Source organism: Bos taurus, chromosome 26 (genome assembly GCF_002263795.3).
Source record: "Bos taurus isolate L1 Dominette 01449 registration number 42190680 breed Hereford chromosome 26, ARS-UCD2.0, whole genome shotgun sequence".
Classification (NCBI taxonomy): domain Eukaryota; kingdom Metazoa; phylum Chordata; class Mammalia; order Artiodactyla; family Bovidae; genus Bos; species Bos taurus.
Genome location: NC_037353.1, coordinates 43,732,746 through 43,749,369, shown reverse-complemented (window position 1 = coordinate 43,749,369; position 16,624 = coordinate 43,732,746). Strand labels below are relative to the sequence as shown.

Below are 16,624 nucleotides of genomic sequence, written 5' to 3'. Positions count from 1 at the left end.
CATGTTGGATTTAATTGCTTAATAACTTAAAATCAAATTTTTTTTAATATGATACATTCTACTGAAGGAGAGAATCATTTCAGTGTTTCTAAATTTTCATTAACTTTTGCATCCTACACTGATAATGTTAGCTCTAGGTTAAAAGACTATTAGTGCTGTTGGGAGGGGACAAAATATTTTCTCTGCCTGCTCCCATCTTAACTATTCTCTTTGGATTTTTTTTTGTTGATTTAAAAGAGTTGTTATTTCAATTCATCCCTCAAATTTAGAGTGACTAACTGTGCATGAATCTAAGAATGATTCCAAGTTGGGAGCAAGGGTTCTAGTCACTTAGCTATGTCCAGGCACAGACATTATGGAATATGTGGGTTGTGTGAAATAAGAGGTGTTTAATAAGGTGCTGGTGGAGCTGGTGTTGGGGTCACATTTGGTGGCAGAGACTGAACTCCAAAGCCAAACACCAAGGACCTGACACTTCTCCCTTCATCCTATATGATTTTCGGTAACTTGCTTGTGACCTAGCCAACGTGGCTGAAACTTAGAAGTGGAAAAGAAGCGGGAACTTCTCTCCTTGGAAGATGTTCCCAGGGTGATTGCTGTCATCATCTAATGTAATAAAACCTCTTTTCTTTGTTGTTTAGGTAATCTGACATCTTGAGGATTTTGTTCCCCGTGAAGAGGAAACATTTCAAGGAACTTTAGGATGTGAAAGAAGAAATCTCCATGGACTCTGCGTGGATGGTGCGTCTGTCCATCTCTCATTGAGGCCATGAGATCTTCTAATCCCTTGGGTGTTTCCTTGTTCTCCAGCAAGAACACTTCCACTTCATTTGGTGCCATGGGAAAAACCTGAAGGTCAGGAAGAATTGCTCCTGACCTTGTGGCTTTTTCCAGGATTACAGAACATGACAGTTGGACATCATTCGTGTTATCTTTCAGAGGCAAACCAAAGAACGTGATCCCTCATTCTCTGGTGTTTTGGCACCTGCTCATTTTTACTCTTGTTTCTGTTGCTTGTGCCTTCTGATCATCTTATGTGATCACTGAGCCATCCTTCAAGTTTCACAGCACGACTTGCAGGCATCTGGACTCCTCAGAGGCTTGCCCATGGCTCAGTGGGCCAGCATCCAGGGGCATTATCATGAGGCACTGCATTAATTGCTGCATCCAACTGTCACCTGACGACGTACAGACACAGCAGGTCAGCTGCCGAGGAAGCTCCCATCACGGTCGCCAGGAGTGCCCAGTGTGCAAAGCAGAAAACAAAATTGTGTTTCGAGTGGACGGTAAGCAAATGAACTTGCTGGCTGTTCTCGAAGTGAGGGCTGATGGGAATGAGAGCTGGGGTGGGTTTTTGCGCTTCAAGAAGGGGAAGCGATGCAGCCTCATTTTTGGATTGATAATAATGACGTTGGTGATGGCTTCTTACATCCTTTCTGGGGTCCACCAAGAACTTCTGATCTCATCGCCTTTCCATTACGGAGCCTTCCCCAGCAATCCCAGCTTGATGGAGGGCGAAAATCCGAGTGACGCAAAAGAGCATCATCACCAATCCTCTGTAAATAATATTTCATACATGAAGGACTATCCAAGCATTAAGTTAATTATCAACAGCATCACATCCAGGATTGAGTTCACCACCAGACAGCTCCCAGACGTAGAAGATCTCAAGAAGCAGGAACTGCACGTGAGTAGCCCGATGCGCATCTCCGTTGACTGATTTTAAAGAATGGCTGCTTCCTTTCCTATCATCACCTTTGGCAGGAAAGTGACCAAAAATTTCCCAAGTGTAATAGTGGTAATTTGACAGCCTTATGGATGAGGGTTCACTGAGAGGGCTGTGTCCATGCTGTTAATGCCAACAAGGGAACTCTGTATTAAATGGCACAGCTAAAACGGTTGAAGGAACCCCCCTTTCTAATAATTCCTTTCTGGGATGTTTTGCTTGAAAGGTGGTCCTGGCAGTTAAAATTACTTTTGTAGATCACTCTCTAGTCTGTCCTAAATCACAGTGTTTGTCTCTAACGGCCACTTAAATATACAACTATATAGTCGTGTGTGTGAGTAAAATAAATCATGGTAGAATGGATTTTGATGGAACTTGTATTTTCATTCTCTTCATATTTTATTTTTATTGGGGTTTTAGGAAAAGCATGGTCATTGTTTACCAAGTTTACTTTTAGTATTTAGTCATCATCCAATAATACTTCCCATGCGAACGTTGTAATAAGCCTCAGTGTAGGATCATATTGAGGACAGAGTGTGTTTTCCCCTCTCAGTGTGTCTCTCCGTTTTGGTCTCTTTCTGTTGCAGATGTTTTCCGTCATCCCACACAAATTTCTTCCCAACAGTAAGAGCCCCTGTTGGTACGAGGAATTCACAGGCAGGAACACCACCGACCCCTACCTGACCAACTCCTACGTACTCTACTCCAAGCGTTTCCGCTCCACCTTTGACACGCTGCGCAAGGCTTTCTGGGGCCACCTGTCCCACGCACACGGCAAGCACTTCCGCCTCCGCTGCCTGCCGCACTTCTACATCATTGGGCAGCCCAAGTGCGGCACCACCGACCTCTACGACCGCCTGCGGCTGCACCCGGAAGTCAAGTTCTCTGCCATCAAGGAACCGCATTGGTGGACCCGGAAGCGCTTTGGTGCGTGCCGCCATGTCCCCACGGCAAGGGTGCTTCAGGCGCCTTCACTCTGTCACTCCTTCCGGGGTCAGGGGAGTGGGAGCCCTGAGACTGACCTGAGCGGGGCATTCTGGGAGGTTCCAGGAGGAAGGCAGGTGGGGAAATGAGAAAACACGCTGAGAGGCGGAGATCAGAGAGTTCTGTGGTTTAGAGATCCCCAGGCAGACACCCAGCAGGACTGAGTACCCAGCTTCTGATCACCTGGTGAGCATTTATACAGTGCCGGCAGTGTGCAAGGCCAGTGAAAGGGTGCCGGATGGGCACTCTTCTTGTCCTGAAGGGCCTTGGGACATGCATCATCCAGGTGGACGTTTGTTGGGGCCTGTCCGCTCCCAGCTCCCAGCTCAGTGCTGTTCCTGCTGGAGCCTCCGCACCCACACCCCTGCACTAGGAGGAGGCAGGAGAAAGAAAGGCGGCTGTGTCTGGCCAGGTTTCAGCTTCCTGCTGGAGCATCCCAGGACCTGAGCCTGTCACTGAGCTGCTTCCCGCCTCTTCTCTGACGTGCCTGCCCCTTGGGCCTCAGAGGGTCAGAATGAAAGCCCCATGAAGGTAATTCTGGCCCCCCCCCCCCCCCCCCGCTCACAGCACCCCTTTCCCAGGAGGTTGACAGTAGCCACCACCCCATGACTACTGCAGGCTGGTTTCTGCTCCACCCAGCCCTGAGCCAGCCTGAGCCACCCCCTCAGCCCCCAGGGTCACTGTTTCCTCTCCTCAGCCTTTTCCCTTCTTCCAGGAGACGTTTGGTCACTGGAGCTAAGGGATGACAAATGCAAAAGTCTGGGTGAGCCTGGAGGGCGGTTTCCATGGAAAGGACCTAGGTTGCTTGGAAAGAAATTTTGAAAGCTTTTCTTAGTACAACCTAAGTTGAGATCAACCCTTAGTGTGTTTCTGACAGACGTTTGACTTAATCCTTTTGATGTTCGTCCCAAAGTGAACAGAAGTGTAAATATGTCTTTTGTGGTTTGGCAGCGGCAGCTGTGGAAGCCAGAGTTTCTGTGCTCATCTTTAGGGGGCCCTCCCCTGCAGAACTCACTGTCTTTCCCTGTGAAAACCAGGTTCCCGCTGGTCAAGGGGAGAGTCATGGGGGCATGCAGCCTCTGGAGTCTGGTGTCTGGTATCACCTTGAACCTCTTGCTGTTTTGCCTGTGGATACTCTCTCTCCACTTTCCATTAGCCTTGGTGGCTGTGGTTTGGGGCAGTGTGTTGTCAATACATTTTCAAGGAAAATTTACCCACCTCTCAGGCAAGGGACAATTTAGGCTGCTTGTGGCTGATGCCAGAATCACTCAGGTGTCCATCTAGGGACCATCAGTTCTCCTTATTGTTTGGAGAAATGGATAGACTTCCTGATGGAAAAGAACCTCTGGAAGGTGCTGGGGAGCCCTGACAAAAAAAAGACGAATCTGAGCTTCAGAGGATATGGCTCCTCTGATAGAAGGTGTTTTCTTGTGATTCGTCGTGTGTATTCTGATGCCATTGCTGCCCCGCCCCTGGGAGACCTCACGTGGTGCCCGTGTTAACCAGCCCCGACCTCTCTGGCCCTCTAAGTAGACCCGATTATAGTTCTTTGAACAGGTGTGCCATCCTTTCAGGGGCTACTGTGCACCCGAGTGGTGGTGTGTTCCATCCCTCAAAGCACATACGGCTCAAAAGAGGGTGGCCGGTTTGCAGACATTCCTCCATCTCTTGTAGCTCATGGGGTCAAGCCTTGGCTACTGCAGTGGGGCCCTCAGACCTTTCCATCCGTCTGTGGTCACTCCCTGGAGGCCACCAGCCCAGCGTGGTAGCTTTGTCCTCAGTAACCCCTGCTTCCTGGTTCTTGTAGGAATCGTCCGCCTGAGGGATGGGCTGCGGGACCGCTATCCCGTGGAAGACTACCTGGACCTCTTTGACCTGGCCGCACACCAGATTCATCAAGGACTGCAGGCCAGCGCTGCGAAGGAGCCGAGCAAGATGAATAGAATCATTATCGGTATGGCTTCCGTGGAGCTCCTGCCATGGGCCAGGCCGGGCTTCACTGCACCTGCAAGCATTTGCATGACATTTGCCCTCAGCTGCTGAGTGCCTATTTCCCCAGTGACTCCCCCCACGTCTCTCCCCCTGTGTAAAATGTTCATATTGTTTGTGCAATTTTCCATAAAGCAAAAGCGTTTAGTAGACTCTCTAGTTCGTGGAGACTCAAGTGCACCTGAAACGGCTTTTTAAAAACGTTGCCGTTTCTTGCTTTTATTAAAGTTAAGCTTGCATGCTGGATTTCTTTTCGTGATACGCCCATCTGAGTAAGTTTGGACAGGGGATCATGAATGCAAAATGAACCAATTAGTCATCGGTTTAATTCTTGTGGCCTCTTCTGGCCTCTGGGACCCTGTGAAGATGGAGGTGGCCTCTCCTGAAATAGACACATCTCTCGTGCATCATGGGTGACTGATTGCTGTTGGAAAAGCTTCAGTCTTGTCAGCCTAATGCCTTTAGACATTCAAAATGAGGTGGTTTGATTAGCAATCATTTTTTTTTTTAATTCACAAGGATGTTTTATAAAAAACACATCTGTTCACGCTCTCTATTGGCTTCAGCTTAAAAGACATTTATCCACTTACACCTCTGAGAGAGAGAAATCAAATCACATATTTTTCTTAAATTGGTTACCTGAGGCAGCGATCTATTTTTTCGTTTTAAATCTATTATATTTTGATTCTCTGAATTCGGTTACACTATCAGTGACTAAGAAGAATTGTAATCTACCATCTGAAAGACGGCTGTTTACTTATATGTCCCATGTCCAAGGGGACAGACTTACATGCTGAAGCTCTGATTTATTTATTTTTAACTCGAAGAACTCGAGTCCTAGAAGCCAGATGAGAGCATACCCTCTTACTCAGTCCGAACTGGGTACTAGCTGTTTTCTTGCAGCCATGAGTTAACACCCAAATTACAAATCGTAACTAATATTTGACTGCGGCTCAAATACACTGTGGGCTTCGCTGGTGGCTCAGTTGGTAAAGAATCTGCGCAGTGCGGGAGACCCTGGTTTGATCCCTGGGTCAGGAAGATCCCCTGGAGAAGGAAATGGCAACCCACTTCAGTATGCTTGCCTGGAAAATCCTATGGACAGAGGAGTCTGGCAGGCTACAGTCCATGGGGTCACAAGAGTTGGACACGACTTAGTGACTAAGCCACCACCACCCTTACCATATACCTCTGGGAAAATCTCATGTTCTTGTGAAAGAGCTAAAAGTCTATACCTCCTAAGGTTGGGAAATAGAGCCTAAGCTAATGAATAAAAAAAGGAAGGCTTTAGTTTGGTTTTCTCATTTTATTTACTTCTAGATTTAGAAATGAAAACTAAAGAATATATCCATGCTCTGATGTTTACCTGAAGCAGAGTTTGTTGAGTTTTATGGTAGATGGAAAACTGGCATCTAGCCCGGGCTGTGCCACCAGCGAGCTCTGTGCCATGAGACAAGTTGGTCTTTGTGTTCCTGAACTCAGTCTACTCATCTGTAAAATGGGTTTGTTGGACCAGATCAGTTCTGGGTTCCTCCAAACCCTGAAACTCTGCTTCAGCTTCTTCTGGTTAGATCCCTGGAAGAAGCTTACTGGTCTTTCTTCATCTTGGCCAATGGATCATAGAGAGCCCTTTCTCGGTCGTCTGGGCTAATGGCTGGAGTCAGGAAGGACTCCAGTGGCTGGGTTCTCTGGGCTGGGGATCAATACATGTGGAAAGGCTGCTGCCCTCTCTCAGGGCTCTCAAGGTCCCCTGCTCTGCCCTGTCAAAGTGCTCAAGTGAAGCTCTGATGGTTTATTGAATTATTGATCTTCTCCTAGGTTGTAAGGTTTGAGATTAAAGGGGATTGTCTGTCTTGTTTCTGTCATCTATCTATAGTGCCAAGCACAGTGCTGGGCACATTTTAGACACCAAATCAGAGCTTTCTGCATGGATGGATGAAGGATGGGTGAATGATGGATGGAGGATGAATGAAAGATGGATGGGTAGATGGACAGACAGATAAATGGACAAGCATAGAACCAGTTCATTTATGAAATTGACAAAATTTGTGCCAACTTAGTTCTAGGTACTTTCCTTGGCCTAATATTCTCTTATTCATTGTGAGTAGAATTTTCAAAGGACTTCAGATTGGCTTGTTTTTTTCTGTGTTCTACGGTATTACCTCTTAAAAAAAATAGAAAGAAAGAAAGATCAGAATAGAAATACTCACCTGGACATGATTGCACATCCAACAGAATAAATAGGAGCCTGCTAACTCTCCGCATAACTGTGATGTGCTCATCAGTGATCAAAGAGACTCAGTCTTCAAGCTCAGATTTTCCCTGAATAAATGACTTTGAGATGTGTCATATAGTCCCGTGTACGATGTCGGGAAATCAAATGTATAATGAATTGATTGATTTGCCTTTCTTTCTGAATCTCTGAAGACTATTCCTAAAAAAAAAAAAAAAAAAGGAACCAGTTCAAGTCTATGAGATAGAAATGCTGAAAGGTCTGTGTGTTGGCCTCACCCCTGGCCTAGAATGTGCTTAACTGAACTCATCATGCTTCAGTCATGCAGACCGTGATCAAACAGGCTAGAACCAGCTTCCCGTTCACCCAGCCAGCACCGAGTGAATCCCAGCTGTGTGCCAGGCCATGGGGTGGGTGGGCACGGAGGACCAAGGTCCCATGAGCCTTCCCGCAAAGCCTCCCTCTTCAAGTGTGCTTGGGGACTGACCCTTGTGATTTCAAGGGAAGATTGATGTGGATTGCCTGCAGTTTCCTAATGAGAGTCAGCTTGCCCGAACTCCTCCTTCACCCCTGATGCCTTTTGAAGGAAACCATCTAATATATTCTCAGCGGGCCCTTAAAATGCCACGGAGCTGTGCGCTGTAGGCAAAGTTAAACATCGTGAAATTGGGAGGCCAGATGCTCATAGAGGTTTTTCTGTCACATCCTGGAGAGAGGAGCTGGGAGGAAGAGGGATGCTCAGTGTGGCTCAGATCACCTTTTATCTCCAGATGGAGGTCCTTGCGGGGAGGGGGTGACGGTGTGGCAGAGAGCGGTCATCAGCCTCCTCTTCCCAGAGTCTGGTCTGCCCGCTTCCTGCACAGCTGTTTTAGACGGCATCACAGCCGGGTGTGGCCCCTAGTTTAGGCCGCTCTGCGGGAGCCCGTAATTCAGCCCCACTCACTTGCAGCGTTTTCTGTTTCTAGGCGAGGCCAGCGCCTCCACCATGTGGGACAACAACGCCTGGACGCTCTTCTATGACAACGGCACAGACGGCGAGCCCCCCTTTCTGACCCAGGACTTCATCCACGCCTTCCAGCCAGACGCAAAGCTGATTGTCATGCTCAGGGACCCTGTGGAGAGGTGAGCAGTGTATTCGTGGATTTTTTTGTTTTGGGAAAAGAAAAGGCAGTTTTGAAGGCCAGTCTTCCTTCTCATCGCAGGCAAGATTTTGCTGCTTCTTCTTTAAATAAACAGGCTTAACATGTGATGTTACTGCTATTTCTTATGTAAACGTTATTCTTGGGGCAATCTTCACTGCTTCTAAACAAACTGTGGATTGTTTCCTTAGCCATTCTGACCCTAGCCTGCGGGCCTTCAGCCTCTGCCGGTCTGGCCTGGGGATGTGGGACTGCCCCTTGAGTGATGTCCAGGCCTGAGGAATGCCCTTGGAATCAGGGGTGTCGGATTTCTCTGTAGGGTTTAACTCCTATAGTTCTTTGTCCTCTGCCTTGATTGATGCCTTTATCCTGTCGGCTCTGAAAGTGCCAGCTGCACCTTTCCGAGAGGAAGAACACGACAGAGCTGCTCTGTTGTGCAGTGTGGCAGCTGCTCAGTGTGGATGAGGCCAGGCTAGCGTGGTCCCGAACAGACTGGGTGAGGCTGGCGGGCCAGCGCTAGGCCATGCTGATGTCATTGACAATGGCTGTGTGCGTGGCAGAATCTTAGGGCTGCCAGGACTTAAAATCATTTAGTCCATCACTTCCCCTCTGGCCTGACCAGTACCCCTGCCCCAGAGACAAGAGGCTCCATTCTGGTCCAGGAGTTCCCATCCAGGACAACCCAGTTCCGCTCAGACAGCCCAGTGAGAGCATCCTTCCTACATTGACCCCAAGGCTATCTTTTGGGAGTGTCTACACTTTGGACCCATTTTTTCCCCATAGAGCTACATAGATCAGGTCTAATCCTTCAAATGGGAAAGCCTGCAAGATATAGAAGATGTTGTCAGGGCCCTGTGTCTTCTTTCCTTTGGACTAAATGCCTCTTGTTATGGGTTATTATAGGGGCTTCCCAGCTGGCACTAGTGGTAAAGAACACGCCTGCCAATGCAGGAGACATGAGATGTGGGTTTGATCCCTGGGTCAGGAAGATCTCCTGGAGGAGGGCATGGCAACCCACTCCAGTATTCTTGTCTGGAGAATCTCATGGACAGAGGAGCCTGGAGGGCTGTATTCCATGGGGTCACAAATAGTTGGACAGGACTGAAGTGACTTAGCACACAGCACAAGGGTTATTATGCCCCACGCCCCCACACACGCCAAAGATGTGTGTGAACTTGACCCTGTTGGGAAATAGAATCTTTGCTGATGGACTCAGGTTAAGATGAGGTCACACTGGAGGAGGGTGGGCCCTAACCCAGGAGCTGGTGTCCTTTTGGGGAGAGGAACTGTGGGGCCCGGGATCCACAGACACAGGGAGAAAGTTGCGTGAGAATGAGGCAGAAGTGTGATGCTCCCAAACCCCCGAGGACCGCCAGGGATGGCCGGGACTGAGGCCCGGAACAGACTCTCCTCGGAAGCCCCAGAGTGAACCAGCCCTGCTGACACCTGGACTTCAGACTTCGGGCTTTCAGAAGCGTGAGAGAATAAATTCCTGCTGGAATAAGCACCAAGTCGGCGGTAATTCATTATTAGCAGTCCTAGGACACTAACCGGAGAAGGCAATGGCACCCCACTCCAGTACTCTTGCCTGGAAAATCCCACGGATGGAGGAGCCTGGTGGGCTGCAGTCCATGGGGTCTCGAAGAGTCGGACACGACTGAGCGACTTCACTTTCACTTTTCACTTGCATGCATTGGAGAAGGAAATGGCAACCCACTCCAGTGTTCTTGCCTGGAGAATCCCAGGGACAGGGGAGCCAGGTGGGCTGCTGTCTATGGGGTCGCGCAGAATTGGACACGACTGAAGCGACTTAGCAGCAGCAGCAGGACACTAACACACCCCTGGTTCCTTCCTCAGATGGCAGACATTGCTGGCCCTGTAGCCTTGTGAATGATAATCGTTTTAAAAACACCTATAATCTCCCACCCAAATAATCGATATTTTTATTTTGGTTTGTTTTTTCCAAGCTAATACTTATCTATGCAGAGAAGTGTTGTGTGTGTGTGTGTGTGTGTGTGTACAGCTGTGTGAATATACAGTCTCACATCTTGCTTCTTTGGTTTCGAACTCTTGGCTTACCTCTGCGGGCCCCATGTGGGTCTTGGAGTGAACGCTGTGCCCTGCAGTGATCTGGTCAGAGAGCTGGATGGCCCCTGCCCCGTCCCCACCCCTGCAGACCCCCTGTGGCGGCCATCTGGATGCTGCAGATGGTTCCACTCTGCCTGCTGCACCTCCTCCAGCCTCGGGAGTCCCTCCATGCTGGTCCCGAGGCTGCCCTGACCTCGGGGCAGCTCGCCATGTCCTGCCTGCCGCTTCCCACACATCGGGAGACAGGAATTCGGCCCTTCTGCTCAGGGAGTGGGCTGGCGCACCGCCCCCAACCCAGCTTGAGAACAGTTGACCCAAACCAGCGGTGCTCTCGTGTGTACGTGATTACATAACCGTCAGCCTTGAAAGGCCCGGTGACTAAGTGACCCTGCACTGCCCGCAGAGGTGTTTCCACAGCTGCTCCCCCAGGCCACCCCCGCTGCGGCTCACGAGCCTGGAACATTCTCTCAGAAAGGGGGGTAGCACACTGCTTGGCCAGTGTCTTCCCGTCACATCTCCCTGTTCCTCATTCTGAAGAAGGTCACCTGCCTCGACTACAGAGGGCCGAGAAGGTGAGACTCGGCTCTGTCGCCCCCTGGGCACAGAAACGGGAGCCTGGGGGACAGGCTGCTCATGCCAGCTGCAGGCAGACAGGTGTGGGTGTTGCGGTCTGCAGTTCAGCCAGGGCTAAGGGGTAAGTGTGGCACCCAAGAGGGAAGGAGCAGCTAGTGGAGAGTGCAGAGAAAGGCCTTTCTGGAAGAGCTGAGGCCAGGCGGGGTTTTGAGGGCTGAGTAGAAGTTTGCCAAGGAAGGAGCGAGGGACATAGTCAAGGGGAAGGGGCAGGGAGGATGGAGAGCGCAAAGGAAAGGACTGCGTGTTCTCTCAGAGAGCGGAGCCAGCTTCTGTGGGCGCATCCGTCTCCCCACAGCTCTCATTCCACCTCTGGGGACATGGGAACCATGAAGACAATCTTTGGACAGCAAGGGCCATCATGCTGCCCGGGGTTCAGACATGGAACCAGGGGCCAGACCTGCCCAACTCACCTCTCAGACCCCAGCCCATAGTTCCTCTTTTAGTAGGTGGCCATCCCAAGGAGTCTTGTCTCCTTTTTTTTTTTTTAAAGAACAAATGCTCTGTTTATACTGGAAACTGAAAGTTCTTGCCTTCCTGCCACTCACTTAACAGAAGGAGTTCATCAGTTACAATGTTCACTGATTCCCAGTCACATGCTGGGCACTCCTCTTGGTGCTGAGCAGGCGCATATAGACGCCTGCCCTCCAGGAGCTGCACTTTGTCAGGAATGAGAGGCACTGATCCTCACGCACCTGTGATGGTGTGGAGGAGGGCAGGATGCCATGGCAACACACAGCCTCCTCAGGAAGCTGACCCTGCCGAGGGACTGCTGACTGTATTTCTCATCAACTGCGGTGTCACAGATCACCCAGCAACCTGGCAGCTGAAGACAGCACACTTAACTATCTCACACTGTCTTCCATGGGGCAGAACCCAGCACAGCTTTGCTCTCCCAACGCTGTCATCAAGGTGTCACCAGGGCAGGGTCTCATCCGAAGGCTCGGTAGGGGAAGGATCTGCTGTCGAGCTCATGAAGTTGTTGGCAGAATTCAGTTCCCCAAGAAGTGTGGGAAGAGGGCCACAGTTCTTTGCTGGCCATTGGCTAGAGGCTGCCCTCAGTACCTTGCCACTGAGCCACCCCGTCATCAGAAGCTGCTTGCCCCATCAGAGCCTGCAAAGGAACAAGCTGCTGCCAAGTTGGGAGCCTCCATGTTTTGTCATCTGAGCACAAGAGTGACAGCCCATCTCCTTTGCCACATTCTCAATGAGAAACAAGTCACGTGGTCCAGGACACAGGCAAGGGGAGGGGACTGCAGGGAAGAATCCCAGGGTGAGGAGAGGATCTTCGGGACCATCTTAGAAGTTACCTACTTCTCTGTGCGGCTCTCTCGCTCCTCTGGGAAACCACGCCCTTACAGCCGGAAAGAGAGGCGGCGCCGGCACAGCGCCGTGTGTGGGGGCGGCGAGCCACGTGCGCAGGGCAGTGTGTGCGCGTGTCCGTCTTCTGTGGGGGTTACTGACGGCAGCAGCTGTTCCATTGCTTATTAAACGTTGATAAAGGATGGAACAATAGGAATTTCTTCTCTTTTGAGCCCCGTGACTCACGGCCTGTCTGAAATGGCTGGCTCGTTTCCCATCGCCACCAGAAAGGATGATAAATACTGGGTGTTTAGGTCACTCTTGAAGAAACAAACAGTTGGAGCCATGAGTCTTAACTGGGTCCCGGGCTATCAGCCACTTAAGCCGTTCTGTGACCTTGTACTTCTGCAAGTGGGAGATTCCCTGAGTTTCTCCCTGCCCGTGGGATTGGACCGAATTTTCTTTCCTTGTACAAATAGGCTCGGAGAGGAGTGGGGAAAACCTTCATTTCTAGTTTAAATTCACATTTAGTCTTTATGTCTATAATTGATCAAAGGCAGAGAGTTTGAAAATGTTGGAATTGTAAGCAAAATCAAATCAACCACTTTAAAGCTTCCGGAGAAGCAAGCCCATTTATCTTTCTGGCGAGGAAGAGAGAATAGTGGAATGTGGATGGGATGGTTCTTTAGGGCCAAAAGGCCAGCCAAGAATTCCTGTTGCAAGTTTCTCTATGTAAGAGATAATGACAATTTAAAATTCAAGTTTCTCGGCTAAATCGTCCCAGTTAATTAAAAAGAAGCCAACAATTACAAGCAGGGTTTTCCTTCATTTAGTTCAATTCTTAAGTAAGACTTCTTTTCAACACTGCCCACATTGGCCGCCTGCCTGTTCATTTGTGAGACAGTTGATGGAGTTTGACTCAGTGCAGAGGTGGTTACAGTCCGCAAGAAATGCAGAAAATGGCTGGGAGGTGCCCACCCCTTCAACATACTTTGTTCCAGGGATGCTTGGAGAGTGGTCCTGCACCATTATTCATGGACTTTACCATCCCTGTATCTTGGGCTTGATTTTTCGGGTGCTCTTCCCACAGTGCATGGTAACAACCACCTCAGGAGTCTTTGGTTTTCACGTTTTATGGAGAGAGGTCAAGGCAGAAGGAGAAGTCAGCTCCATAAAGGGTAGAACTTGATTTTGACCCCAGTGCCTTGAGACCCAATGTCTTGTCCCCAGAGCCGTGGAACCTGGGGAGTTATTTTCTTCATCTGCTTTTATGAACTGATTTTCTTAACAACCCACTGGGCTGGTTAAATAAATTACTCTCTTCATGGCGATCAGCTAGGAATGGAAGGAATGAGGCTGCTAATGAAATGAATCCATTTATGTGCAGTTTTTCATTCGGACAGAGAGTGATGAGCAGGAGGGAACCTTTCGACTGGAACCTTGAACCTTTCATGAATGTCATTCCATCTCCAGAGTGGCCGTTGGGGTGTGTGGGTGGTGAACAGGGATCCAGGATCTTTGTGATAGGGATGCAGCCTCAGGGACCAGAGGGTCTGTATTTGAACCCCATCTCTGCGGCTCTCTGGCTATGTGACCTTCAGCAGGTTATTCAACCTCTCTATGTCTTCTTTCTTCCTCATTGATGGAGTGAGGGGAAATAGTCCTATATCTGGGGCTTCTAGGGTGGCTCAGACGGTAAAGAATCTGCCTGCAATGCAGGAGACCCAGGTTCCGTCCCTGGGTCGAGAAGATGCCCTGGAGAAGGAAATGGCTACCAAGTCTGGTATTCCTGCCTGGAGAATTACATGGACTAGAGGAGTCGGGTGGATTACAGTCCGTGGGTTTGCCTAGAGTCGCACATGACTGAGCAAGTAACACTTTCACTTTCAGTCACGGGTCTTGGGTTGTGAGGATGAAGTGACTTAATATGTGTAGTGTGTTTAAAAGTGCTGGGCAAATGGTCACTATTATATACTTATTAGTTACTATTATCAAGCCACAATAGTAGCAGGTAATAATAACAATATCTAGACCAAGCGCTCAAATACTCAAGGAAATGTTTATCCAGCCCTCTTGATATGCTAGATGCACTGCATACACTGGAGAGCCAAGTCCTTCCCGTCTGCCCTCCTGGAGTCTTCTCCAGTGGGGAGGTGGCAACCTAGCACTCACTGATCACTTTCTTTAGCCTGGTTCAGTGCTAAGTCCTTTTCAGTCTTTGCCTCCTGTGAACTTTGCAAGCAGGTGAGAGGGCTGTCTTGACATGTCACAGCTAATGTGTGTGGGCTCAGTGGGGTTAAGTCACCTATCAGCTGTCACCTGGTTAATAAGTGGCCGGACTGGGATTTGATCCCATGTCACTTGGCCTGAGGGGCCAAGCTTTTCATCTCTGTCATAGGTCAGTTATTGGGAGGCCGACTGTACGGCAGAGGGTACAGGAGGTTTATCAGTTTATCAGACACGCTCAGTTGTGTGTGACTCTTTGTGACCCCATGGACTGCAGCACACCAGGCTGCCCTGTCCTTAACTATCTCCCAGAGCTTGCTTAAACTCATGTCTCATCCTCTGTCGTCCTCTTCTCCTCCCGCCTTCAGTCTTTCCCAGCATCAGGGTCTTTTCAAATGAGCCAGTTCTTGGCATCAGATGGCCAAAGTATTGGAGTTTCAGCTTCAGCATCAGTCCTTCCAATGAATATTCGGGACTGATTTCCTTTAGGATGGACTGGTTGGATCTTCTTGCAGTCCAAGGGACTCTCAAGAGTCTTATCCAACACCATAGTTCAAAAGCATCAATTCTTCGGTGCTCAGCTCTCTTTAGAGTCCAACTCTGACATCCATACATGACCACTGAAAAAACTATTGCCTTGACTAGACAGAACTTTGTTGGCAAAGTAATGTCTCTGCTTTTTAATATGCTGTCTATCTGGGTCATAACTTTTCTTCCAAGGAACAAGTGTCTTTTTATTCCATGGCTGCAGTCACCATCTGCAGTGATTTTGGAGCACCCCCCCTCCCCCCGGCAAAATGAAGTTTACAGGGCTTGCTTTTGGGCCAGCCCCTGTGAGGGGCGACAGGGCAGGACCGACAGAGGGAGAGGTCACAACAGGGGTCTCAGCCAACCACTTCCTTGAAGCATCTCCCATCCACCGGCCATTGGCTGTGTCTGCCCTGGGGAGGTGTAACCTTGGGTGGGGCAGGTCTTTCGGTGAAGGGACTGAACCTGTGAGCCATGAGCAGGATGGAGGCTCCCCACTTGGGCAGAGTTCTGTGATCAGTAAGGATGCCAGTCTGCGTAGATGCCTAAGCCTGGACTCAGCTCCTTCACTTGTGTCCACACGGGTGAGAGCAGGATCCTGACCCAGGGCGTGGACCAGCTTGTGGAGCAGGGAGAGGAGCCGGATTGACGCTTCTGAAATTGTCGTGCGCCCATACTACTGATGAGCGTCTCTCTGGCAACTCAGCCGCTGCTGAAAACCTCGCACCAGCCCAGCTTCTCCAGGTCACTGGAAGCATTGACTGGTGTGCGGTAGACGTGTTCTCAGGCAGAACAGGAGCTCTAGCATTCCAAGGCTGAGGGATGTTTTCTCTATAGCAGATTTTGCATGAAGACTGAAAAGCAGGCCGTTCCCTAGCACTGACAGATTAATTTTTAATGTAAACGAGCTCAAAGGGAAATTAGGAGAACTCCCTTGTGGGCAAGAGATGGAATCCGGTGGAGGTGGGCGTGGCGCTGAAATGTACAGGTCATGACACCCGCAGCATCACGCAGCCCGCCACCTGAGGCCTCGCCCTCCTCCCTTTTCCCTCTTTGAGACCTTGGAGGTTTTGAAATCCCAGGCAGCAGTCTTCAGAAAGACTGTAGCGGAGTGTCCTAAGCCGCGGGTTAATTTCCTGGTGAACTTGGGCGTTCTGCTTCTCAGAAGCTGCCTGTCTGGGTGTCACCGACATACCTTGGTATGGGCCCTAACGGTGACACCAGGTCCCTTTGATCAGGCTGCACTGTGAGCTGCCAGGGAAGGGAGAGGGAGCTGGCCGGCTCTGGGTCAGGGCCACAGGCCCCATCCTCTGAAGGCCGTTTGGGAGTGTCCGTCCGGGGAGGGATCTCATCTTGTTACTGGTGGGAGAAAAGCCATCGTGCTGAAAACCCCCATGTGTTTAACACTGTTTATTTTTTGGGGAAGTTTTTACAAAGTCATTGGCAGTCCTCAGTATTCCCACATGGACTGTTTGCCGAAGGAGGCTCTGTGTGCCGGGGAGCATGGGGAAGAAGAGCCTGCTGTGTGTCTGTCTGCAGAGATTGGAAGCTGGTGGGGGTGTGGGGTGCCGACGCTAGGCTGCCAGGAGGAGTTGGGGGCCTCTCCCACCCAGGGTGTGGGGGCTGACGAGTGAGGGTGGCCCATGTCCCGGACCGGCCAGCCTAGGTGGGGATGGTGGCCATTGCTCCGCGGTGGGGTCTCCCACCTGGGGGTCCCGGCCTGGCCTTGCTGCTGCTGTAACCTGGGGTAGCCCAACCATTCTTGGCGCCTGCCTTTTC

At 50.1% G+C, this 16,624-nt stretch overlaps 1 protein-coding gene across 3 annotated transcripts in view; it reads left to right on the top strand.

Annotated features, from left to right (window-relative positions):
• CHST15 (carbohydrate sulfotransferase 15) overlaps window positions 1-16,624 on the top strand; it is an 80,487-nt gene that overhangs the window by 43,790 nt on the left and 20,073 nt on the right. For 2 of the 3 annotated variants that reach the window (XM_024986067.2, XM_024986066.2), the window contains exons 2-5: window positions 642-1,687; window positions 2,314-2,653; window positions 4,518-4,664; window positions 7,898-8,054. In XM_024986067.2, coding sequence (XP_024841835.1) covers window positions 1,142-1,687; window positions 2,314-2,653; window positions 4,518-4,664; window positions 7,898-8,054 — 1,190 coding nt within the window. In that variant the 5' untranslated portion in view covers window positions 642-1,141. The remainder of the gene's footprint in view (window positions 1-641; window positions 1,688-2,313; window positions 2,654-4,517; window positions 4,665-7,897; window positions 8,055-16,624) is intronic. The other variant, XM_059882099.1, reaches the window with a different exon arrangement.